General features: G+C 39.1%; 2 protein-coding genes across 4 annotated transcripts; one reads left to right on the top strand and one right to left on the bottom strand.

Annotated features, from left to right (window-relative positions):
- The first annotated feature begins 3037 nt into the window (after positions 1 to 3037).
- On the top strand, positions 3038 to 9335 carry LOC106446509 (paired amphipathic helix protein Sin3-like 4). 3 transcript variants are annotated; one of them, XM_013888262.3, is made up of 22 exons: positions 3038 to 3202; positions 3550 to 3712; positions 3798 to 3987; positions 4068 to 4166; positions 4239 to 4397; positions 4470 to 4743; positions 4836 to 4966; positions 5037 to 5112; positions 5192 to 5221; positions 5299 to 5519; positions 5594 to 5748; positions 5830 to 5957; positions 6078 to 6332; positions 6407 to 7000; positions 7100 to 7327; positions 7394 to 7734; positions 7803 to 7903; positions 7980 to 8118; positions 8184 to 8336; positions 8418 to 8584; positions 8659 to 8758; positions 8852 to 9335. In XM_013888262.3, exons 2-22 carry the CDS (start codon positions 3570 to 3572, stop codon positions 8981 to 8983), a joined length of 3816 nt encoding a protein of 1271 aa, XP_013743716.2. In that variant the 5' UTR covers positions 3038 to 3202; positions 3550 to 3569; the 3' UTR covers positions 8984 to 9335. The 3 variants fall into 3 exon arrangements, 2 of the variants coding, with proteins under 2 accessions (XP_013743716.2, XP_013743715.2); XM_013888261.3 differs by having other exon boundaries at positions 7100 to 7734; XR_007324733.1 differs by lacking the exons at positions 8418 to 8584; positions 8659 to 8758; positions 8852 to 9335 and having other exon boundaries at positions 7100 to 7734; positions 7817 to 7903; positions 8184 to 8239.
- Positions 9332 to 25652, bottom strand: LOC106448523 (putative L-type lectin-domain containing receptor kinase V.1). The gene is made up of 2 exons (XM_013890395.3): positions 15433 to 25652; positions 9332 to 9981 (listed from the first exon to the last, which is right to left on the bottom strand). The coding sequence occupies exons 1-2, from the start codon at positions 16967 to 16969 to the stop codon at positions 9617 to 9619; spliced, it is 1902 nt and encodes a 633-aa protein (XP_013745849.2). The 5' UTR covers positions 16970 to 25652; the 3' UTR covers positions 9332 to 9616.
- Positions 25653 to 26147: the final 495 nt, after the last annotated feature.

The following is a 26147-nucleotide window of genomic DNA, read 5'->3' as shown; positions in this document are numbered from 1 at the left end:
TTTTTCAGGAGAAAAAATAAAAAAAATGCATCGGAGACAAATTCATCTCTATTATGAGATTCCTCTATTTTAGAGGAAAAAAAATAGAGGAATACATTGGAGATGGTCTAAGGCATGGTCGACGTAAATGATCGACGTTGAGATTTCAGTTTTTCTGATTCTTACTATTATAATGTTTCAATATAATTTGAATATTCCTTTGTTTTATAATATAATGGTTTAAAAGTATTTTTTGTTTCACTATATAAATTGTTTTTATATTTCAATGTAACTTTATACTTATTGGATATTGTGTGGTCAATTAAATTATGTAGATTACTGTATAATTGATTAAATTTATATATTAAATGACAGTTTTTTAAAGTAATAAATTTTAAATATTACAGATTTTATTTAAAATTGATTACATTTTGAAACAAATAGAGTAATCTATAAACTAACTTTATATAGATATGAGGACAAAATTCTAAAGTGGTCTCACCTTGGATTTCTCTCATTCTGTGTATTCCTAATTGGAAGAAGATAATTGACATTTAATATTATGTTACTCTCAGTATATTAGAAATGGTCGAACCGTAAACCAATTAAGGATGATGTAAGGAAGACATAAAAATGTATTTTCAGTTATCACAAATATATAATCAATTGACAACAACTTAATTATGTCCAGCGTAGGACAACGGAGAAAATTTTTCATACCTTCTAATATTATAATATCTCACTATATTAGTGGCTAAGACAGTTTTCTTTAACACAAATACTCGCTCCAATCTTGGAGTTTAAGTTTTTCTATCTGATGATATTAGTAGTTTGATCCAAAAAAAAAAGAAACGGTCGAACTGTACATTGTAGTTGGAGAAAGAAAACAAACAAAAATCAACCGAAGACTTTTAAGGTATATGAAACAAAAATTGGAAATAACAATTCTCTGCAATTAAAGAATAAAACAATAAAATTGTAAAAATACAAAATAAAACAAAAAATATACACAGAAAGAAAGATTTAGTAAAATAAAATCATAATATAATTTTCATAATTGATAGTGCTCAATTACACTAAAAAGTCTAAATTTACAACATACACAGTTTTATTTACATCTTTAAACCAATTATCTAATTAAAATGATTCTAAAAAAATTGCCAGCATTATGAGTTAGAAAATATACGATAAAATATAATATATAACGTTAAAAATACATTATCACTAATCACTAAAAAATCATGTTAGTAGTAATAAAAATGAAATGACAACACATATATTAAAACCATAGAGCGGCACACAATAAAATGTTATTAAATATACAAATAACAAATTAAATATGATTAACGCAAACACACATAAAGATGAGACATCGTATTTGAATATATTTAAATAAATGATTTTAAATATATTATATTCTTGATAATTTTAAAATTAATTAGAAAGAAACTAAATTATTAAAAAATTAATATACAAACAAAACTAAAGAAATATTTTGACGTTCGTCAAAATAATAAATGAATAAAAAATATATTATGTTAATAAAATAGATTTTAGATTTTAAAGACTTCTAATTCACGTAATATTACAAAATTCAAAATTTGTTTATTACAATTAATATTTTACCATTAGAGATATTAAAATAATATTCTAGATCGATATTCGATTGTCAGTTTTCAACTATTACACGTAAAAAAATATTATTAAGTACGTTTTTGTTTTGAAAATAGGGTTTTATATTTTAAGTAGGTTATTGAAGTACTTTTTCTTTCGTGAATTTTTTCGAGATGAGATTCCGATCTTTTAAACTAAGATAATTTATGTTCTATACATAATTTTTTTATATATAACTCTTAAATCTCGGGCTTGATTATTCATATTTTATTAGTTAATTGTGTTACATATAATAGAAATACTTGATTCAAACTAAAAAAATAAAAAAAAAAACAAAATTAAAAATTAGTTATGTATAATTTAATATATAAAAATTCAGATACAAATAAAATGATAAATGTAACAAATTTAAATATATTATCTGCTTAGAGCGGAGAAATGATGTAGTTTATATAATAAGAAAACGGGCAAACTGTCCGGACGAGGTAGTCCAAGTGGCAGGACGGGCCTCTGGTGGCAACCACCATCCGGGTTCGAATTCCTCCCTATGCGGAAACTATCCTGCCTCTTCTGGACACCAAAGCGGTACTGGGTTTGATCCAGCCCAGGTAAAGCCCTCCCGGGTGAAGTGGACCGCTGACTGACCGGGTCCAGGGGAATGATCCGCGAAGCGAAGAACCCCTGGATTATCAAAAAAAAAAAAAAAAAAAACGGGCAAACTCTTCCTCAGATTACTAAAAAGAGCCTCGAATTTACTAACTCGAGCACATGACGTTGATAGTTTAACTTTACATGATCTTCCTTATTTATCCTCATCAATCACAAAATTAACAATAACATAACCTCAACAAATGACCCTCACCGGCTATAACCGGTAATTAACCTCACCGGCTATAACCGGTAACCTGACCTATACGCAACCTAGCAACGGCTGTCTTCAACTTGTTTTTTTCCCATTATTATTCAATTTTCTCATTTCATTTATATATTTAATTATAACGTCCCAAATAAAATAAAAGATAGTGAAGAACAAAAGATATAATAAGCGAGTTGTGTTTTTGTTTTAATAGAAAGAAAATAATAAGAGAAAATAATATTTTCTGAGATAATAGTCTTATTTAATACTTTGTTCTATTTTTTGAAAGATATATGTTTTGCGCTTAACACATAATAATTTTTTTTATTTTGATGATTAATTTTTTTTTTAAAGTTGTTAGGTAAAATATATAACACAGATTATGCGGTAATTATACATTGATTATCTAATAAATATAACTGGATTTTTCAAATTTTTATAATTTACTATTATTAATTTATGAAAAATGTAAAAATATGATTTTTTTTTTTTGTAAATATGAAAATTTATCTTTAAGAAGGAAAGTGTTTTTTATTTTTCAAAACATCGAAAGAGTAAAAAAATTACGTAAAAAATATCATTAGAGAAGTCTCTTCTCTCATCTTCATCATAAAAAGAGTTAACTTTTGTCTTATTAGTTTGGTCTGCAAATTTTCTGTTTTAAAGTCTCTGGTTGTCTCCCTGCTATGTGGTTTCCGTGTGCGTTAAGGAGGAAAGCCTTGTGCTTGTAAACTTCTGTCTCCACGAAATTCGGTAACTCTCCCGATGATCTTTCTCTGTTGCGTTTTTTTTATATGTCTAATTCCCTTATCTCAAAGCGCCGTAATGTCAAAAAAAAATAAAAAATCAATCCAAAGATTTGAAGTTAAAAGATCGAATTTTGCAGCTTCATTTGTTTCTATCTCCTTATCGATTCAGCTTTGATTGCTCTCTACTTGCCTAGATCTATTGCTTGCTTTGCTCTAAGTTGAGATTGCCTCCGAGTTCTTGATTGATTTTCAATGTTCTAAAGATTTGATTTGCGGTTCCAAAAAAGAAAAGATCAAAGTCTTCGACTTTGGATGCGCTAATGTGTTTCTCTCTGTTTGTGTTTAATGAAGCTCTGGCTAAATTTTAAATCATGGTTGGAGGAGGAGGAAGTGCGCAGAAGCTGACTACAAATGATGCACTTGCGTATCTCAAAGCTGTCAAGGATAAGTTTGCAGATAAACGCGAAAAGTATGATGAGTTTCTTGAGGTCATGAAAGATTTTAAAGCTCAGAGGTAATCTAGTTTTGTTTTCTTTTAGCTCTTTAGTTCATTTCTAGGGGACTAAGTTTGATTTTTTTTGTTTTTTGAAAATTTGTAGAGTTGATACTAGCGGTGTCATCTTGAGGGTGAAAGAGCTATTCAAAGGGAACCGAGAGCTGATCCTGGGTTTCAATACTTTCTTACCAAAGGGTTTTGAGATAACTCTCTTACCTGAAGAAGATGACCAACCTCTCCCAAAGAAGCCTGTTGAGTTTGAGGAAGCTATTAGCTTTGTCAACAAGATTAAGGTTAGTGACTGCACTTCTCTTTTTTCTCTCTTTGCTACATTTTGCTTCTAAAGTTGTTATTATTATCATTCCTCCTGCAGACAAGGTTTCAAGGTGATGACCGTGTATACAAATCGTTTTTAGACATTCTGAACATGTATAGAAAGGAGAACAAGTCCATTACTGAGGTCTACCAGGAGGTATTAGTTTTGTAGCTTTTTCCACTTTATATTGTTTTTGGTTGTCTTAGTTTGATATGGTTAATCTTGCAGGTGGCTATCCTTTTCCGGGACCATCATGATTTGCTTGTGGAGTTCACTCACTTTCTCCCAGATACTTCAGGGACTACCTCTACTAATGATCTTGTGAAAATGTCTGTACGTGACCGAGGAGGCTTTAAATCTCTTCCCACCATGCGAGACTCTGACAAGGTTCCTTTCTCTGTTTGTTTCTCTCTTGAAGTAATTTGTGAGATAACGCTTTGATATGCTTGTTTGTTGCAGAAGGACCCGATCAATGCGTCACATGCTAACCGTGACTTCAAAACTGAACATATGGAGCTAGACCAGGAGAGATCTTTGTTGAAAGAAAGTAAAGAAGACGTTAGACGCATTGACAAAAAGAATGATTACATGGATGACCAGAAAGGGCATTTGCTCCACAGTAAGAAGAAGCTGACACTAAGGGATGAAGATTCTACTGAAACCTCGAATCAGGGTAGAGAAGGAGACAAGTTTTGTGGAGCCATTGCCACTTCATCTACTAAAGATGATAAAGGTAGCTAAGAAAACACCAGATGATAATCGATTTCACGCAGCCTATGTCTGCTAATTCGTTGTGTTCCTGAAATTGAATTTTTGTTATGACAGGCCATGTCCAAGAACTTGCTTTTGTTGATAGAGTGAAGGCAAAGCTTAATACCTCTGAGTACCAAGAGTTCTTACGATGTCTTAATCTCTTTTCAAAGGAAATAATCAGCCAACCAGAGTTGCAGTCTTTGGTATGTTTATATGCCTGACCTTAGAGCTCCTCTCTGCAAATTGAAATTTATGAAACTATTATTGTATCAGGTGGGTAATTTAATTGGAGGATATCCAGAACTCATGGAAGCCTTTAGAGTCTTTTTGGTTCAGTGTGAAAAGAATGGTAACTAGGCAACTTTCTCTTCTTACATAATGCAAGTTAAAGGTTACGATTTGACCAAGTCTTGTTTTACTTTCTGCAGATGGACTACTCTCTAGTATTGTGACTAAGAGTAAGTCTAGCTATAGACGAGTGAGTTGAAAAGAAATCAAAATTAGCTGTCTAACTATTGGATTGTTGTGACTACAGAATCCTTGTGGAGTGATGGAAAATTTCCTCAGCCTACTAAGTCACAGGACAAAGATACAGACCGAGAACGTGAGAAGACTGAAAGGCTTAGAGAAAGAGACCGTGAGAAGGAGAGGCTTGAAAAGGCGGCAGCGAGCCAGAAATGGGCTAAACCTATCAGCGAACTAGATCTCTCCAACTGTGAACAATGCACTCCTAGTTACCGGTTACTTCCAAAGAATGTATGCTTGCTACGTTTCATCATGGAATAATCATCTCCTCTTACTTCATTAGTTAAAGGATTGTATTCTTGCAGTATCCAATTCCTATTGCAAGCCAGAAAATGGAGATTGGTAGCCAGGTGCTTAATGATCATTGGGTCTCTGTCACTTCAGGAAGTGAAGATTATTCATTCAAACACATGCGTAAGAACCAGTACGAAGAGAGCCTCTTCCGCTGTGAAGATGACAGGTTAGTGAGTATAACTTATATCTATTTGGAAGGAAAAGGTTTGGATTTGGTGAATATTTTTGTTTGTTGTTGTGACTTTAGGTTCGAGCTAGACATGCTATTAGAGTCTGTGAACTCAGCTACCAACCGAGTGGAAGAGTTATTGGCAAAGATTAACAATAATGAATTGAAAACCGATACTCCCATCTGTGTAGAGAATCACCTCACAGGTACACACCGCACCGCAGTTAATAGGAACCAAAATCTCTACATATACATATTTACTATTAAGACCACGCCGCATGTTGCCATTTTTGGCTGACACATTGTTGTGTTATTGTCTTGTGTAGCTCTAAACATAAGGTGCATAGAACGTTTATACGGTGACCACGGGCTGGATGTGATTGATTTGTTAAAGAAGAATGCATATCTTGCTTTACCTGTAATACTGACACGTTTGAAACAGAAGCAAGAAGAATGGGGAAGGTGTCGTTCTGAGTTTAACAAAGTATGGGCTGATATATACACCAAGAACTACCACAGATCACTTGACCATCGCAGTTTCTATTTCAAACAGCAGGATTCAAAGAATCTGAGCGCAAAAGGTTTTATTTTTCTTTCTCGTTACATCTCTACCTACAAAGTGTATTACACTATTCTTATGTATCTTTCATTGCAGCTTTGTTGGCAGAGATAAAAGAGATCTCTGAGAAGAAGCGAGTAGAGGATGATGCACTTCTTGCTCTTGCTGGTGGAAACAGGCGAACTATTTGCTCCAACATGAGTTTTGATTATCCGGATCCTGATCTACACGAGGATCTTTATCAGCTGATCAAGTATTCTTGTGGAGAAATGTGTTCAACAGAACAGCTAGATAAAGTAATGAAGGTGTGGACAGAGTTTTTGGAACCGATGTTTGGTGTTCCTTCTCGCCCTCAAGTTGCTGAAGACCGAGAAGATACCGTCAATTCTACTACGAACCAGAATATAAAAAGTGGCGATGCAAGCGAGGGCAGTCCTCAAAATGGAGCTACTGTTGCCAGCACTGTGCGGTCAAATGGCCCTGGAAAAGCCGATAGAGATGTCACCGGCAGTAAGTCTTCAGATGACAACATTCAGAATGATAAAATTTCGAAAAATCAAACCACACCTGAAGAAAGGCCTGAAACCAAAGAAGCTGTTACTATTGAACGTGTGCATAGCTCAAATTCACCACCTGTAGATGGATTGATACCTCAAAGGAATGGGAAAACCAGCGTCTTATCCATTGTTGGTAAGAACTTTTGAACTTTTCTTGATAAGAATACTCTTGGAGATCTTCTTGTTTGTAGATGATGAATGGTATCTTTCTCTTTTTTTCTTACTTGAGCAGGGCTTAGCAATAGTACTCCAAAACCTGGTGGTTTAGCCAGTAGAACGGAGATGGAGTCGAAGCCAAACCACGTAAATGGTACATTGGCTGAAACATCGAATAATCAAAGATCTAACGAAGTCTCTGCTGGGGAAACCAAAGTTGAAAGAGAGGAAGGTGAGCTTTCTCCAACGGGAGATTTTGAGGAAGATAACTTTGCAGAGAATGACTTGGATGCTCTCAGCAATGGTAAGAATGAAAATAACTTAAACAAGAGAAGTAGTGGAGAGAATGATGCTAATGCGAATGATGAAGGTGATGAAAGTGCACCAAGATCATCAGAAGGCAGCGGAAACACATCTCATAACGGTGATGTTTCGGGAACTGAGTCTGGTGATGGTGAAGATTGTTACCCTGAAGATGATAACAAGGCAGAAAGTGAAGGTGAGGCTGAAGCTGAAGTAGGTATGTCTGATGCTGAAGGAGATAGGCCTGTGTTGCCCGTTTATGCGCGAAGCCTGCTGCATGTGAAGCCTCTGTCTAAGTATGTCCCTCCAGCTATACTCGATAAGGACAACAAAGATGATTCTCAGAAGAAGAACTCAATAGTCTTTTATGGGAATGACTCTTATTACGTTCTTTTCAGGCTTCATCAGGTAAACACATCACTACTCAATCTATCAATGGGGGCTATAGCTAACCTTTTGTGGTTACTTGTAAATAGATTTTGTATGACAGAATACTATCAGCAAAGATCAATTCATCGTGTCCTGAAAGAATGTGGAAGACCTCAAATTCAACAAACCCTGCAGATTCCTACGCCAGGTGAGTGTCCCCTTGTGGTCTTTTATGCAGATGAGTCTTTGTTGCTGCTTACACATCTAAGCTTTGTTTGGAACAGATTCATGAATGCTCTCTACAACTTGCTTGATGGCACGTCTGATAACTCCAAGTTTGAAGATGACTGCCGAGCAATCATTGGGACACAGTCATATGTTCTCTTCACATTAGACAAACTGATCTACAAGCTCATCAAGCATGTATGGTTTCTCTTCTCTTCATCTATCATTCACTTGTGATTGAACTAACCAATTTGATTCTTCAGCTCCAAGTAGTAGCAGCTGATGAGATGGACAGCAAACTACAACAGCTGTATTCATATGAGAAATCAAGAAAGCCTGAGAAGTACCTCGATGATGTTTATTATGAAAACGCTCGTGTTCTTCTTCCTGATGAAGAAGTATACCGCATTGAATGTGTAAGAGCTACTTCCACTGTTTGGACCAGTCTGGCTTATGATGCAGGACCTTCATATGATTTACATCCTTTGTTTCTGCAGGAGATTTCAGCACCAACAACATTATCTATTCAGCTTCTGGACTATGGACATGATAAGCCTGATGTGACTTCCATATCCATGGACCCAACTTTTGCAGCTTACCTCCAGAATCAATTCCTTTCCAGCCAAGCTAAGGTGAAAGAGAATCCTCGAATCTATCTAAACCGGTAAGTAGAGAGCATTTACAAAGGACTATTCCATAATGGAGGAAACTAATCAGATGTCTCTTCTTTTCCTCCAGGAATAAACGTAAAAACGGTGGTGACGATGAGCTCTGCACCACGGATGGAGTTAAGATTATAAACGGTTTGGAGTGTAAGATAACATGCAGTTCTTCAAAGGTACAATGTCTTATTCTCTGCTGAACACTGTGGAGTTCATATGATAACGACTTTAAGCATATAAAGCAATTGTGTGTGTGGTATATCTTGCAGGTCTCGTATGTATTTGACACAGAGGATGTATTGCATCGTGTTAAGAGGACGAAGGTTTTGAACCAAAGCAGCGATTCTTTAATTAGGGAAAGGAGGATACAAAGATACCAAAAACTTCTCACCAGCCAATGACATTTTCTCACTTACACTCAGGCAAACGCTCGTGAATAAGACACAAGGATGCCATTCTTTTTGCTTGTTATACATCAGGATTGAGATTTTGTCAGAAGAGAAGAAAACTAAAGATGGCACTCTCTCACCTATGCTGCTGCTGTTGCCTCTGCTCCTTTGTTGAAATCTCACTGAAAATAGAAAAGGGAAGGAGGGGAAGATCGAAGGAATACTGAGAAGGATTAAGCTTTTCCCCGATTGGTGTATATAAAGCTTTTTGTATGTTGTAACATTAACATAAAGTTCATCTCTTTGTTTGGTACCTATTCTTTCCAACATTAGTCACATGAATGCAAAATTTGTGAATTAATCAGCTTCAACTGTTTCATTCTCGTTTCCAAGTTTACAAACTACAAACTTGTGACAATCAACCAGCAAAGATAATCAAGAAGCATGCACTGAAAGTAAGTTCCACAAAAAACAAAAATATAAACCATTGTTGGTTAGTATACAGTCTCAAATTTTGGACATAAAGATGATTTCAAGTTAGTGTGTGGTTTTAGTCTTTACCGCCCACGAGAGAGAAACGATTCTGTAAAGGTCAATGGAGTAATGGATCTGGATGCAGGAGAATCCGGTGCTTCACCACCTCCTTTAATTTCTTGATCTTTCATGAGGAAGCTGTACCACATTATCCAAATTTTGAATGACGCTGGACATGCTTGGCCTCATGGCTGCTACCGGATGTGAGCAGAGTAGGCCAAGCTTTAAAACCAACGCCACTTGCTTCTCAATATACTCATGCCCTATCTTATGATCAAGTACCTGCATTATATCTCCGTTCTCCCAACACTCTAGCACCCAGTCATTCAGAACCATCTTGCTTTGCGATGCTCGTGGCAATATGGGTTTTCGTCCACATGTAATCTCTAGCATTACCACTCCAAGTGCAAATACATCAGAGCTTGTACTTGCCTTTCCTGTTCTTGAGAGCTCAGGTGAAATGTAACCAAGTGTGCCTTAGTAAGAATTAAAACCACTGTTAGTGCAAGACCTTTTCTAGGGATAAACACACATAAATTTCATGTACAACAACTATTTAGCAAGTGCATTTGACATTCTGGGCAGGGTCAAATGTGCCCTCAGATTTTGGGGTCTTAAACAATTTATTAAGAATTTCAATAAAAAATTTTAAAGAAAAATTTGGAGACCTATTTTCATATATATTAACTCTAAATTTTTTGGGAGTCTGTTATGAACTGAGATGTATATTGATGAGTATCCTCCCAACCACCCACTCTTAATCTCCACAAGCCGGAGAGTTAAGCCAAGTACAAATCCTCGATCCCCCATTTGCAAACTAATGGAGTCCTTTTATAGTATAAGGTCCATGTACAATTATCTGTAACAAACTCTGTTGCCTTTATTCCATGTTTGACTTAATAAACTTCTTCCTCAATTACGTAAAGCTTCCTCCTCCAATGATCTCTTCCTAGCTTCTTCTTCCAATAATCTCTTCCTTCTCGTAGTGTATACTCTCCACGGCATATCAATACCCCCCTTTCGCAAACCGAGCTTGCCCTCAAGCTCGTATGATGGAAACTGCGTCTTAAATTCCTTCATCCTCATCCAAGAAGTCTCATGCGCCGGTAGATTCTTCCACTGTACCAATACCTCCAAAAATCCCTCTCCACTGTAACGAGAGTCCAACAACTCCAACGGTTCCACTATCAACTCCTCTTCCGCAGACAGAACCGGTGGTAAAGATGTAACCATTTTACCACGCCCTACCACCGGTTTCAATTGAGACACATGAAACACTGGGTGGATCTTTGACTCTACCGGTAAACGTAAGCGATAAGCCACTTTCCCAATTCTCTCTAACACCTCATAGGGCCCATAGTAACGAGCAGCCAACTTCTGACAAATACGCCTCTGCACCGACTGCTGTCTATACGGCCTCAGCTTCAAATAAACCAATGATCCAACATCGAACTCCAAATCTCGACGATGTTTATCAGCATTGTTTTTCATAATCTCCTGCGCACGCAACAAATGGTTCTTCACATCATCCAACAATGCATCTCTTTCTTTCAACATCACTTCCAACTCAAAGTTTTGTGTGGACCCTTCTTCAAACCGTAATAACGACGGTGGATCACGCCCATATACCAGCTTGAAAGGAGAACACTGTGTTGCTGTATGGTAAGAGGTATTGTACCACAATTCAGCCCACATTAAGTACTTAGCCCACGTCTTGGGATGAGTAGACGCAAAGCACCTTAGATACGTTTCCAAGCATCTATTTAATACCTCAGTCTGTCCATCTGATTGAGGGTGGAAAGCTGTGCTAAAACGCAACTTCGTGCCTGAAGCTTTAAAACATTCCCGCCAAAAGATACTCAAAAACACCTTATCTCTATCCGATATAATCGACTTAGGATATCCATGTAGGCGTACAATCTCAGAAAGAAACTACTGAGCCACTTCTACTGCTGTGAAAGGATGCTTCAGTGTCAAGAAGTGACAATATTTGCTCAAGCGATCAACCACTACCAATATAACATTTACGCCTCGTGACGAAGGTAAGCCCTCAACAAAATCCATTGAAATGTCTTCCCATATCCTGGTAGGTAGCTCTATTGGTTGAAGCAAACCAGCAGGAGACAATGTGGAATACTTATGCGTCTGACAAACCTCGCAAGCAGCCACATACTCACTGATATGTTTCCTCAATTGGGGCCAGTAAAAACATTCTCGAACACGTTTTAGGGTTTTTAACACTCCCGCATGACCTCCTAACAAACCATCATGGCACTCTTGTAAAATGAGAGGAATGTATTGCGACGTTTTTGGCAACACCAAACTCCCCTTATATAACAGCCGCCCTTGATTCAACGTATATCCATTTTTTACTGCCTCGCCCTTTAGCAACTTTGCAATCGTCTCCTGAATTCCCTGATCCATCTCAATCTCCGCTAAAATGTCCTTCATCTGTAGTGTTGTTGGAATTGTCAAAGAACACAACTTCGTTTGTAATTCAACAGCTGAATACTGAACTATTCTAGACAATCCATCAGCTACCTTATTCTCCGTTCCCACCTTGTACTCAATATCAAAGTCATACCCCAATATACGTGTCAGCCATCGTTGATAATCCAACGTCACCTCCCTTTGCTCAAGCAAATATTTCAAGCTTTGTTGATCAGTTCGCACCAAAAATTTTCTCCCCAAAAGATAATGGCGCCACTTTTGGATAGACATCACGATCGCCATCAGTTCCCGTTCATAAATGGGTTTTAGTTGTTCCTTTGCTGTCAAGGCATGACTGAAGTAGGAGATTGGATGCCTATCTTGCATTAGAACCGCTCCTAATCCAAAACCTGAAGCGTCTGACTCGATGACAAACATCTTGGTGAAATCTGGTAACGCTAATACCGGAGTTGTCGTCATCGCCACCTTAAGCTTATCGAAAGCTAATTGCGCCTCTGTTGCCCATAAAAACTGCTCCTTCTTTAACAACTCGGTAAGTGGCTTGGCTAACATCCCATACGCTTGAACAAATTTTCTATAGTACCCTGTGAGTCCCAAAAATCCTCGCAAATCCTTAACCGTTCTCGGGTTTGGCCAATTTGTAACTGCTTCAATCTTTTTAGGATCTGTTGAAACTCCCAAAGCGGAGATCACATGGCCTAAATACTCCACCTTCCTCTGGCCAAACTCACACTTCTTTCTATTTGCGAATAACGACTGCTCTTCAAACACCTTCAGAACCGCTGCTAGATGTTGCACATGCTCCTCCAGTGTTGAGCTATAAACAAGGATGTCATCGAAGAAGACTAAAACGAATTTCCTCAGGAACGGCTGAAACACCTCATTCATCAAAGCTTGGAAAGTGGCTGGTGCATTGGTCAAGCCGAAAGGCATGACCAAGAACTCGTAATGACCTTCATGAGTACGGAACGCAGTCTTCTCCACATCTGCCTCTTTCATTCGAATTTGGTGATAACCCGACCTCAAATCAAGCTTTGAGAAGTATTTAGCTCCATGTAACTCATCCAGCAACTGATCAATGATCGGAATAGGATATTTATCAGGAACTGTTACTCTGTTCACAGCCCTGTAATCCACGCAGAATCTCCAAGATTTATCCTTCTTTTTAACCAGCAATACGGGACTAGAATAGGGACTGTGACTTGGTCTTATTGAACCACTAGCTAACATCTCCTGAACGCTCTTCTCCATAACGTCTTTGTGTATCTGAGGGTACCTATACGGTCTTACACTCACTGGCCCCGTTCCTGGTTGCAACGTGATACCGTGTTCCCTACCCCGTATTGGCGGTAACTCAGTCGGCTCTCTGAAAATGTGGTCAAAAGACTTCAGAACTTCTAGAATTGTCTCATGTATTTCCAGTTGAGCAACACCAGGCTTGCCTCCTTTTAACATCAAGTGTAAAGTAGGATCTCCCATTAGCTTTACCTTCTGTCCTTGATACCAAAACACATATTCATGTCTCTCCCAGTCAATTTGACATCTACCAAGCGTTCGCAGCCACTGCATGCCCAAAATCATATCAATCTGCCCCAACTCCAAGACAATAAAGTCTGCTACAAACTTCACTCCTTGTAGGTCAAAGACTACATTTCTGCACACCCCGCCTCCTTGAACTGCCACTCCGGTTCCCAATAATATGTCCAATCCTCTCAGTGTTTCCACTCTCAGTTTAGCTTGACAAGCCAATGCGGGAGTGATGAAGTTGTGCGTTGCTCCGCTGTCTAACATCACTATCATCGCCAACTTCTTCAGAAATCCTGTCATTTTAGTTGTAGTTGGTGAAGAACGTCCAAGAAACGATCTTAGAGACAATGTCTTCAACTGCGGTTCCCACACAATTTCATCTTCTTCCATCTCACTCACCTCCTGATCCAATAATGCCACATCACAGCCCTCAATCACAGTCAGGACTTGTAAAGATGCATTTGGACACACATGCTGCCTAGACCATTTCGCGTCGCACGTATAACATAAACCAAGTCTCCTCTTCTCCGCAATCTGTGCTTCAGATAATCTCAACTGGGGACGTGGTTTCATCGGTTGTCTCCATTGTTTTTGTGTTGTGACTGGTTGTAAAGGTTGCGCAGCTTGCTTCCATCCTGTATTTGTGTTGAAATTCGAGTAAGATTTGCTTTTATTCTCCGGGGGTCTCAACATCGCCATGTTTCTGCTCTTCATTTCTTTTTGAATTACACTGAACAAAGAGCTATCTTCCATTTGATAAGCAGTTGAAATCATGTCTGACAAGTTCACAGGTTTGCACATTGTAACCACTTCTCTCATCTCCGGTGTTAGACCATTCATGAAAATTCCCTCCTTCTGCGTATCAGTTAACCCTACCACTTGTGTCGACAGATCTTCGAACTTATGAATATACTCGGCAATTGTCCCCGTCTGTTGAACGGCAAAGAACGGCTGACTCGGATCACGAAGTTTCACTCTGCTAAAACGTTCAATCAATCTGTTCTTAAAGTCACACCAGCTGCTGAATTGATGTCGCAAAATCTCACTGTTAAACCAGCTCAACACGTCTCCCCCGAGACTGACAGAAACCAATTCAATCTTCATCAGCTCACCATAACCTCCAATTCTGAAGAAACGCTCAGCCAAGGCAATCCAACCGTAAACATCCTCTCCCGAGAAAGTCGGAAGTTCAACTTTCTTAATCAAACTATCGCGACTCTCCGTTATCGGAAATCTAACCGTATCACCGAACTCCCTAAAACTACGGCCAGGTTCCGTGTTTGAGAAATGTACCTGAGGATCTTGCGATAGAGTGATTGGATTCGAAGGAAGACTCGTCTCCTCCATCGGTCTTTTATCGAGCTTCCTCAGAATCGCTTCGAATTTCACATCGAGCCGCTGCTCCAGCTCCGTCATCGACGACCTAACTTCGTCAATACTTTCGCGCAACTGTACGGTCGTCTCTCTCTGCTCTGCGACTTGCAGCGAAAGCGATTCAAGATTTCCTGATGATTGCGTCGGTCTCGTCATCGTGTTCGTCGTAATCGTCGCGATTGTTCGATCCAGAACGCCTCACCGCACCAATTTGTTATGAACTGAGATGTATATTGATGAGTATCCTCCCAACCACCCACTCTTAATCTCCACAAGCCGGAGAGTTAAGCCAAGTACAAATCCTCGATCCCCCATTTGCAAACTAATGGAGTCCTTTTATAGTATAAGGTCCATGTACAATTATCTGTAACAAACTCTGTTGCCTTTATTCCATGTTTGACTTAATAAACTTCTTCCTCAATTACGTAAAGCTTCCTCCTCCAATGATCTCTTCCTAGCTTCTTCTTCCAATAATCTCTTCCTTCTCGTAGTGTATACTCTCCACGGCATATCAGAGTCTCAGACTAATTTTCACCTGGCTATACCCAGAACCATGTTGTGATATTACTGCATACCTGCCACGTGAGAGGTCTGAGGATCAATACCATGATCGTAGAGCTTTGCAAGACCAAAGTCACCAAGTTTAGCGTTCATATTGTGGTCAAGAAGAATGTTGGCTGGCTTAATGTCCCTGTGGATAATGACCTGCACCCATTGCTCGTGCAAGTAGCAGAGCCCATAAGATACATCTTTGATGATCTTGAATCTTTGAGACCAATCTAGAATTTCCATTGGTTGTTGGTGGTAAAGTAACTTATCAAGGCTTCCTTTTGGCATACAGTCATATACCAAGTAGAGTTCACCTTTGTGTCTGCAGTAGCCTTGGAGCTGAACTAAGTTAGGGTGTCTGAGTCTGCCAATGGTTGCGATCTCAGCAATGAACTCTCTCATTCCTTGTCTTGAATCATGAGAAACTCTCTTCACAGCAATCTCTATGTTAGAAACTGGTAATGTACCCTTGTAGACTTTCCCAAATCCTCCTCTACCGAGAAGCTCAGTGCCCTTGAAACCCTTTGTGGCAGTGTGTAGATCTTTGTAAGCAAACCTATGTGGACCAAACTGTACCTCCCAGTCTTCAAGAACTTCCATCAACTTCTTCTTCTTCAGGAAGAGCCATAAACCAAGAATCAGGAAGATGACAAGTATTGCGCCTGAAACACTCAAACTGATTATTAAAATTCTCTTTAGACTATGGCTCTCTAGCTGATCCTCCAAGGGAATTTTTGGAAGACGAGAGTGGTTTATATCTGAAACCGTCCCGTTCATCTTGAACTTCCAATCAAATATATAATGAGATGCAGTTAGCTCCCCCGTCGCTGATGTGAAGCCAATGTACATATATTCAAGCAAATACTGAGAAAGATCCTTTTGCAGAGAAAGGAGTGGAATCTTTGGTTTAGGGACAAGAAGAGGATGAAGTGTGACATTAAGCTGTTTATGTTTGCTGTCATATTCAACCCACAGCTGCATAAGATCTCCACTGGAAAGAGAAAGGTTTGTAGGTGTACCATCATCCTTGAAATAATGTGCTGAGTCAGCTTTGTCTGAAACCAAGCTATTGATGTCAATGCCCACATGGTTGGCATCTATGTCCCCTAATGGTTGGTCAAAGGTAGTATCAAGTTCAATAGCTACAATATGATTTGAGGGATATCCCATGTTGCTTATATTGAAAATGCCAAGATAGTTGCGTGGAAAAGATATAGGAAAGCCTCTCGTAGGACTAATAACAAAGGCAAGTCCAAATCCTCCATAAGACCCATTATGAAACTCAATAGCGAAAACAAAAGTGGTGGAGAAGGAGTAGGCTGTACCATTAATAGAGTCCTTGAACTGAAGTGGACGATTATAGAATACCTGACCAGTTGTTCGTGGTGTAGAATTCGTCAGTGTGAGCAAACCATTATTGTTTAGATTCGCTGATCCAGTGGTATACAGATTTTTTCCTCCGTTGAAGTTTAACTCTCCATCGTTTGTGTTTGTTCCCTGACAAACTACCTTCTTGGGGGTGAACAGGAACAACAACAATACCATAATTAGCTGAAACATCATTGATTGATCTTTGATAACACAACCAAATTTTCATGCCAAGATAAAAGTCTCCAGGAGGGAGTCAAGGCAGAGAAAAAAAAACAATAGAAGTGCTGAACAATGAATGATCAAACCTTAATTAAGTTTTATTTAATATCGTTGAGCCAGCAAACGATATGCATTAGGGAGTAGAATATTATCTACTCCTCTGAGTCAAAGATCTGCCTTATGAAATGTTAATTTGGTTTACCATTGGGACCATTATATCTTACATCAAGTATCCGTTTCCCCAACATGTCCTCCACTAAGGGCTTTCTATGTATGTCTTCGTTTCTTGATTACTTAGTTGATTCTTGTGTGTGTTCAACTGTTCATAGGCTTTTATAAAAGATAGAACGTTTGCAAAAAATGTTGAGACTTATCAATGCTTTGAGAAACCAAGCGACTCTACTAGTAGACAACAAGATAGTGTTTTGCATTGTGTTCTGTCATGACTTAAGGATCTATCATATAAATCTATCCACGATTCTATACCTTTCAATAAAAGATCAATACTCCATGATTCTATTATCTACAGAAAAAGAAACCTAGACTCTCACATATCAGAATCCGATTCACCGGAGTCACTCCAAGACCTATCCGACATGAAATTTGGAGGCAAAACCGGGAACTTAAAGCCGGTTCTCTGTCTTGAAGGCGACGCGGAACTCGCTATATTCCTCCTCTGCAGACTCCTCATAACATCTAAGCATACTTTATCAACCATGGCAAGAAACTCTCACACTCTTTCTTCCTCTGCTGATTCAAGAAACGTCATCATCTTCTCAACAAACCTTCCTCCTTCACACTGTGCAATCAACTTTCTCGCGTCTTTCGCTCTAACCTCAAGACCCGAGCAAGTCGCATCAACTGTGGCATGGTCTACACTTGCTGCTTTCTTCACGTTTGAAAACTCACAGCTTAGTCCTCCGACTATAGGTAAACCAAGCTTCAAGAGCTCTTTCTCTTGCTCCTCTTTAGTCATAGCTTGAGGCTGAGGAGTGTTACTACTACTACTAGTACGTGTAATGCTATTGCTTCTTTTGTTCAAAACTCAGCGTTTTCCTTCCGGCCTAACGACTTCCTCCACCACGAAGTTAAGCAGAGTAGTCTTCCCATCAACGCTCTTAACGTCCGAGACCGAGAGTTTCAAAAGCGCGGTTAGATTACACGCATGAGCGTTACCTCTCGCGGTTCCTGCGTTCATTCTATTACGAGCTTTTAAAATCGCCTCCAAAAGCTTCACGAACAAACCGCGCGATCTCAGCTCTTTACATGCTGAATCCAGCGTCTGGAGACACTTGCTATGGTGAGCGATCTCTGGATAGTAATTAGCTTTGAAGAGAAACGGGTTTACCCGTGCAAACGCGGTTGGCACCGCTTTGAGGAGATGAAACAGAAATGATTCAGCTTCAGCGAGTTTCGCGACGTCCCCGTCGAATCCAAGAATCGCTGATTGTTCTTCTTTCGTGGGAGCTATTCCGACGACAGAATTATTAAGAGTTTATTTCTGAAAAACGAAGAACATGAGGGAAATGGAAAGTATGAGAGATATATAGATTTCAAAATGTAAGAGAGAGAACGAGATAATAGTTTCTTTAATTTAATTGTAAATCTGGATACAAGTATTTAAAAGCAAGTTGTCTCTGTACACAATAAATAAAATATTCATTGTTTAAAATATTTCAATGGTGTTCTTCTCTCTTCTTCTTCTCTTCAATAAAATACTCCAGTATAGTAATTCTTATAAAACCTTATAACTCTCTAGCTTAATTCTCAAGTCTGGCAGTTTACTTCTAAAGTCTGGCAGTTTACTTCTGTTTCATGTCAACACTCCTCCTCAAGCTTGACCATATGGAACAAGTTAAGCTTGGAAGCCATGAAGTATTCCTTCATTAAAATCTCAACTAGGTAAAACCCTTTGGAAAAAACCCCAAATCAAGGAAAAAGAGTAGAACACTTCATGAAGGAGATATCAGTGACATGAGAGGTCTATGAGTCCAAATTTTGGATGAATGAACTCACAGACTTTAGTGCTTGCTGCCTTGCTGAAGATATCAGCTAACTGATATTCACTTCTAGTATAGCAGGGTAAAATGATCTTCTGCTCCACAGCTTGTCTCACTTTATGACAATCAACTTCAATGTGTTTAATCATTTCATGGAATACTGAGTTTGATGCTATGTGGATAGCTGTCTGGTTATCACAATGCATTATGATTGGTGTTGTTGCTTCTATGCCCAAGTCTCTTAGCAGGTTCCTGATCCAAATGAGTTCACTAGTTAACTTCCTCATTGCCCTATACTCTGCCTTTGCACTTGAACATGATACCACCTTTTGCTTCTTGCTCTTCCATGTGACTAGGTTGCCTCCAATGAAAGTACAATAGCCTGTTGTTGACCTTCTGTCTACTCTATCACCAGCCCAATCAGCATCACAATATCCCAGTATCTATGTACTCTTATTGCAACCCATCCAAACACCTTGACCAGGAACCTCTCTTAGATATCTCATGATCCTTTCCACCATATTCCAATGATGAACCTTTGGTGCTTGCATATGTTGACTGGCTTGATTCACAGCAAAACAGATGTCTGGTCTTGTAATGGTGAGATAGATTAGCTTCCCAACCATCCTTCTATAGAGCTTGAAGTCGCCAAATGGAGTATCCTCAAACTCCCTCTCACGCAAGACCTTGCAACCTTTTTCAAGTGGTGTCTTAGCTACTCTTGCTCCAAGTTCACCTGCCTCTTTTAAAAGGTCAAGTGTGTACTTTCTTTGAGATAAGAAAAGCCCATGTTTAGAGCGGCATATTTCTATCCCTAGAAAGTACTTTAGCTCACCCAAATCTTTAATATCAAAGGTAGACTTAAGAAAAACTTTAGTAGAGATGATACCTTCCTTGTCACTTCCTGTGATGATGATATCATCTACATAGATCATAATCACCACAATTCCTTGCTTACTTGTGAGGGTAAAGAGTGTGTGATCAACTTCTGACTTTACAAACCCTTTTCCATTGAGGGTTGTACTCAGCTTGTGATACCAAGCTCTTGGAGACTGTTTTAATCCATAGATTGCTTTCTTCAGCCTTAGGACATTTCCTGGCTTGACCATGTCTTCCATACCAGGTGGTGGTCTCATATACACCTCATCCTCAAGCTTTCCTTGTAGAAATGCATTCTTGACATCCATCTGCCATAGATCCCATTCCAAATTCACAGCCAAAGAGAGCAGAATTCTTATGGTGTGGAGCTTAGCTACTGGTGCAAAGGTGTCTAAATAGTCTTCTCCATAGACTTGGGTATATCCTCTTGCAACCAGCCTTGTCTTCTTCCTTTCTGGTTTCCCATTAGCTAGGTACTTGATGGTGAAGAGAAGCCGACTTATCATTGCATTCTTTCCTTTTGGAAGTTCAGTCTCAACCATGTATCATTCTTGATCATGGCTCCCATCTCATCTCCAACAGATTCTCTCCACTCCTTGTGTTGCATAGCTTCTTCATATGTTCTTGGAATGTATTCCTGATCCAATTCACTGATGAAGACTTGATGATCTTATGGATATTGAGCAAGGGAGCATACTGCACTTATTGGGTGAGCTACAGCTTCAGCATTGAAGTAAACTTTTGTATTGATCCATTGTGAGGGTTTTCTGATCCTTGTACTCCTTCTCAAAGGTTGTATCTGCTCAGGTTCTGCTTCATTTCCTTCACTTGGCGCCTCTACTTGAGTCTGTATCTGCTCAGGTTCTGCTTCATTTCCTTCACTTGGCGCCTCTACTTGAGTCTCAACATCTGATTCTGATGGCATCTCATCTTGATCATGAGCTACTGAGTTCTCTTCAGGTTGAGCTTGTGTAGATTGCTCAACATTTTTACTGCCCCTCTCATGATCAGGATGAGTGCTCTCAACACTATCAGCTGCAGTAGATGATACATTTTCAGGGACAGGTTCCACCCTTGGTAAAGAGGGCATACTGATTCTCAGGCTCTCCATTACTCTCCTAAGGTTGTTTGCTCTATCTGAGGCTGATTGAGAAAGATCTTTGAGCTCTTCCCAACTCTTTCCATCATAATAGCCTCTAGATTCTACAAACTTCACATCCCTTGAGACAAGAACCCTTCTTGACTCTGGATCATAGCACTTATACCCCTTCTGAGTTGGAGAGTAACCAATGAACATAGCTTTTGAGCTTTTAGCATCAAGCTTGTTCCTCAGCTCCCCAGGTATCATCACAAAACAGAGGCATCCAAACACACGCAAGTGGTCCAAAGATGGTTTGGTCTTGTTTAGGACCTCAAAAGGAGACATGTCGTTGAGGACTTTAGTTGGAGTTCTATTGATCAGATAAGTAGCAGACATCACAGCATCACTCCAGAATCTTTTTGGAACATTGGTGTAGAACATCATTGATCTTGCTACCTCCATCAAATGTATGTTCTTCCTCTCAGCAACTCCATTCTACTGAGGAGTGTAAGGACAGCTTGTCTGGTGAGTAATCCCATGTTGAGCAACATATTGCTTGAATGCATGACTTGTATACTCTCCACCATTATCTGACCTTAGAATTTTCATCTTGGCATTGAAATGGTTGCAGATATGGGTCTGGAAATTCTTGAAAGCATCAAACACCTTGTCCTTAGACGGAATCAGTGTCACCCAAGTGTATTTGGATTTCTCGTCAATGAAGGTGACAAAGTATTTGTGGTTCTCTCTGGACACACATGGAGCAGTCCATACATCAGAGTGAACTAGGTCAAAACATCTTTCATATATGGTGCTAGACTATGGGAAGACTGTTCTACAATGCTTCCCCAATATGCAAGCTTCACAATCATCATTCTTGAAGACCGCACCTGGAAGCATCAAGTTTAGGGCTCTTGTATGAGGATGTCCCAATCTAGCATGCCATAGTGTGCTATCAACCCCGCTGGATGTACTAGCCAAACACTGAGAAGTGGAAGGTCTAGACATCTCTGTCTTCTGAAGATGATAGAGTTCATTGTGAACGTGCCCCTTTCCAATCACTTAGCCTGTCTTTAAGTCTTGAAATTCAACCTCATATGGTCTGAAGACAACCTGACAACTCAGATCAATAGTAGCCTTTCTCACAGATAGCAAGTTTGATGTAAGCTGAGGCATATACAAGGCAGTAGATTCCCTATCAAACAACCTCAGGTTCCCTATCCCTTCTATCTTAATCTTATCACCATTTGCTATTTGAACATTCCCTGAGGCAGGCTGGACATCACTAATCAAGTTCCTATCACTAATCATGTGATGGCTTGCTCCTGAATCTATAATGATAGGTTTAGGGTCAAGAGAGTGTGAACCAGCCTTCTTTGATGAGATAAAGGCTTGGATAAGGGAATGTAGGTCACTCATGGTTGCTGAACCATCAGTGTTGGCTGCACTATCAGTACTTCTCCATGTTTCTTCTTCATTTGAACCACCAATGACAGATGAATACATGGTTCGACCTTGAATCGATGGATGCTCAAACTCCTTGATTACATTCCTGGCTTGATTCAAGTGACTTCTTCTTGGCATATTGCACTTCTTATGTTGTTCCTTAGCCTTCTTGTACTCTGGAAACAACACCATGTTGGAGTTCTTCCTCATGAAGAGATATGGACCAGTGGACAATAGATTGTTCCTACTGATTTTGAGATAAACTGGACTCTGATGAAGCTTTTCCTGATATGGCTGAAGCTTTCTTGAGTTCCAGAGAATAGGATACTCCTCTATCTTGAGTTCTGGTGAGGTTCTTCTCTTTTGAAAGACTTTTGGACCAGTGGATAAAAGGATGTATCCAACAGATTTTGAAGATAATCTGAGAAAGAAATAAAGAAATTTACGGAAGGTTTTGTGAGGTTCAAGAGCTTATTCCTCTGATACCATGTTAGAATGAGAGAATTATTGAGAGTTTATTTCTGGAGAATGAAGAACATGAGGGAAAGAGAAAGTATGAGAGAGATGTAGATTTCAAAATGTAAGAGAGAGAGAAAGAGAGAATAGTTTCCTTAATTTAATTGTAGATCTGGATGCAAGTATTTAAAGGCAAGTTGCCTCAGTACACAATAAATAAAATATTCATTGTTTTAAAATATCTTCAATTGTCTTCTTCTCTCTTCTCCTTCTCTTCAATAAAATACTCCAGTATAGTAATCCTTATAAAACCTTATAAAACCTTATAAGTCTCTAGCTTAATTCTCAAGTTTGGCAGTTTACTTCTCAAGTCTGGCAGCTTACTTTTGCTTCATGTCAACACTCGAGTGTCTCCGCAGCGAAGTCTTGTCCTTTAATGAGTGCTTCGACGAGCTTTTCGCGTGTCATGCCTAGGGATGTGATCACAATCGCTGAGTTCTGAGATTTTCTTGGATCGAGGATGAAGATCTGCTTCAGCGAGGTTGGTTTAGGGTTTACTTTATCCCAATGTAGAGGCTTTAGCTTCACCTGACCACTTCCACTTGATCCTCCCGGTGCAGGCGGTGGTCTCAATGCCGATGAGGATAAAGCCGCCGCCTTTTTCACCGTTGGAGGTGGTGGCAGTGGTGAAGGAGAAGGAACCTTCTTAGGAGGAGGCGGAGGTGGCGGAGCTGGTGCACTTTTCTTCACCAGAATTGGCGGTGGCGGCATCTCGAAGGAATCGTTATGGATTATACTGCGAGAAGTCGATGATCTTCCTCCGAGGTGAGGAATCTCAGTGACCACTTCTTTCTCTTGACTACCACTGTCTTCCCCGGCGAGGATCTCCTTCTGGAAGCCTCCGCTTATTCTCTGACTCTGCAGATTTCTCCAGTACAACACGTCGAGGCCGTTCTTGTCAAGGATCAGACCTTTCACGTTACCTACAAGCCGCGTGAAACCTTCTCGAGACAAAGTTGTTTCCACCGTCTCCGGAGGAGGAATCGGAGGTAAGGTGTTCTCGACGCCGTCTTTGTTGTCTCTCCGTCGCCGCCGCGCGATGACGCATTTATGGAAGAAGAAGAAAAACGCTGCAGCTACAAGTACAACTTTCGTGATCTTGCTTCTATCCGACGACGACGGAGCCGGGTTTATCGGTGGGACACGTGGCGGAGGAACAGGGGGGGGAGTTCGTTGAGTGGGAAGAAAGCCTCGATGTTCTGAGATTGTGAAAAAGAACGTAAAGGTGAAACGACGACGCATAAGAAGAAAATAAGCTGGTGAAACAAGGCAGCCATGTACGATTAGCTCATTTACAGAGAGATCGAACCGAGGAAAATTAAATTTAATTAAAAGTAAAAGTAACGTCTTTGTTTAATTTCCTTTAGTTTCAGTTCCGTAAGAACCTCAGGAACATAATGCAAAGATTTGATTTTGGTATGTTTTTTAATGAACTGAAGAAGCAGAGAGCAGCTGATGTGTTCTTCTTCGAACCTCCTTTTCCCGGGGTTTTAACCTTTGATCTGTTTTAAGTGTCGAATATACCCTTTCTGGTGGAATTGTTGATAAGGATGTTTTGGTAATTAAGTGTTTTCTTTCGTGTGATGGACGGAGCTGGTGCGGTTGATGTTATCGTTGACTCTGTCTAAAAGGAGTGCTATGTGTTGAATTTGTATTTTCTGTTTCTGTAATTATCTCAATAGAAATGTCACAGTTCTCTCTTGAAGTTGAAATCCATTCACCAATGCCTGAATCACATGAGACCATTGACATAAACTTCTATTACCTGCCAGACCTCCAATAGTCAGTCCCACACCAAATTTTCTATAGAACAGGAAATTCTGTTTCAAAAAAACATAGGTCTCAATCAGATGGAGGATACTTGTCTATGGAAAAAGGAGAATGGAGATTTCAAATCCGGTTTTCTCACATCTCAAACATGGAATCTATAAGAGCTCAGTCGCCAAAAGTATTATGGTTCAAAGGAATTTGGTTTACTGAAGCCACTCCTAAATTCTCTTTTATCACTTGGATTGCTATTCACAACAGGCTATCGACTGGGGATAGGATACTCAGATGGAACCCTCAGGTCATATCCACTTGATGGCTTTGTAAATCTGCAACAGAATCGAGAGATCATATGTTCTTTGAGTGTTGATACTCGAAAGAAGTTTGGTGTGGGACTATTGGAGGTCTGGCGGGTAATAGAAGTTTATGTCAATGGTGTCATGTGATTCAGGCATTGGTGAATGGATTTCAAGAGAGAACTGTGACATTTCTACTGAGATATTGTTTCCAAGCTGCGACTTATGCGATATGGCATGAGAGAAATGTAAGAAGAGTGGGTGATCCGTGAGATATTGTTTCCAAGCTGCGACTTATGCGATATGGCATGAGAGAAATGTAAGAAGAGTGGGTGATCCGTCTCAGCCAGCAACATGTCTGATTGCGAAATTAGATAAGCTGGTTTGGAATAGAATCTCATCCTTGAGAAGAAAAACTAGTTGGAAGCATGAGAAGGATACGGAGGTTTGGTTTGGAAGAAGTTAATGGAGTCTTATAGATTAAAAACTCGTCTATAGATTTGAGTAATACTTTGTAGAATGAAGTAGATATTTTGTAAACAGGTTTTTTTTTTATTTGAATAAAATTTAAAATCCTTTAAAAAAGTTTTTTTATTTCAGTGCTTTAAGGAAGATAACTACATGCCAAAAACATCTCACTTTAAGATACGTTTTTCAATTATTGACAAAAGAAAAAAGGTGGAAATCTCTGTTTTATATTGGCAATTTAAATGGATTCACATTTGATTCTAAAAACTAAAACTTTATTCGTTAATAAGTTAATAACCAGTGCTGGAAAAAGCAGAGATTACTTACTTTGCGCAGTAAATAACGTTGCCTTTTTGGTCAAGTAAATATTGGGATATATATTGTATATTTTTCTCGTATATAATTTAATTTCAACGTAGTATCAATTTGTCAAATGAATAAGGAATTAATCAACGATAGTGGTTCACTATTGCTAAGCAAAAATACATGTAGAGACTCTCTTTTTAAGAGTTATTATATTGCGATCATGTAAACGTAAATCGTATCACTATCAAACAGAAAATAAGAACGTGTAAACAAAAAAGTATAATGTAAACAGTTTAGTTGAGAAATTATAATGCTTTTGCTGATCATTAATATAAACTACGCGTATTAAACAGAAAATGTGAACGTGTAAACCAAAGGTACGAAAGTTCCCA

Source organism: Brassica napus, chromosome C6 (assembly GCF_020379485.1).
Source record: "Brassica napus cultivar Da-Ae chromosome C6, Da-Ae, whole genome shotgun sequence".
In the NCBI taxonomy this organism is placed as follows: domain Eukaryota; kingdom Viridiplantae; phylum Streptophyta; class Magnoliopsida; order Brassicales; family Brassicaceae; genus Brassica; species Brassica napus.
This window is presented reverse-complemented; position numbering and strand designations above follow the sequence as displayed.

Coding starts and splice junctions, on each gene's coding strand:
- LOC106446509 (XM_013888261.3), top strand. CDS start 3,570: ATGGTTGGAGGAGGAGGAAGTGCGCAGAAGCTGACTACAAATGATGCA. Junction 4,167..4,238: donor TTACTGAGGTCTACCAGGAG/GTATTAGTTTTG, acceptor TTAATCTTGCAG/GTGGCTATCCTTTTCCGGGA. Junction 5,749..5,829: donor TTCCGCTGTGAAGATGACAG/GTTAGTGAGTAT, acceptor TTGTGACTTTAG/GTTCGAGCTAGACATGCTAT.
- LOC106448523 (XM_013890395.3), bottom strand. CDS start 16,969: ATGATGTTTCAGCTAATTATGGTATTGTTGTTGTTCCTGTTCACCCCC. Junction 9,982..15,432: donor TCAGACCTCTCACGTGGCAG/GTATGCAGTAAT, acceptor ATTCTTACTAAG/GCACACTTGGTTACATTTCA.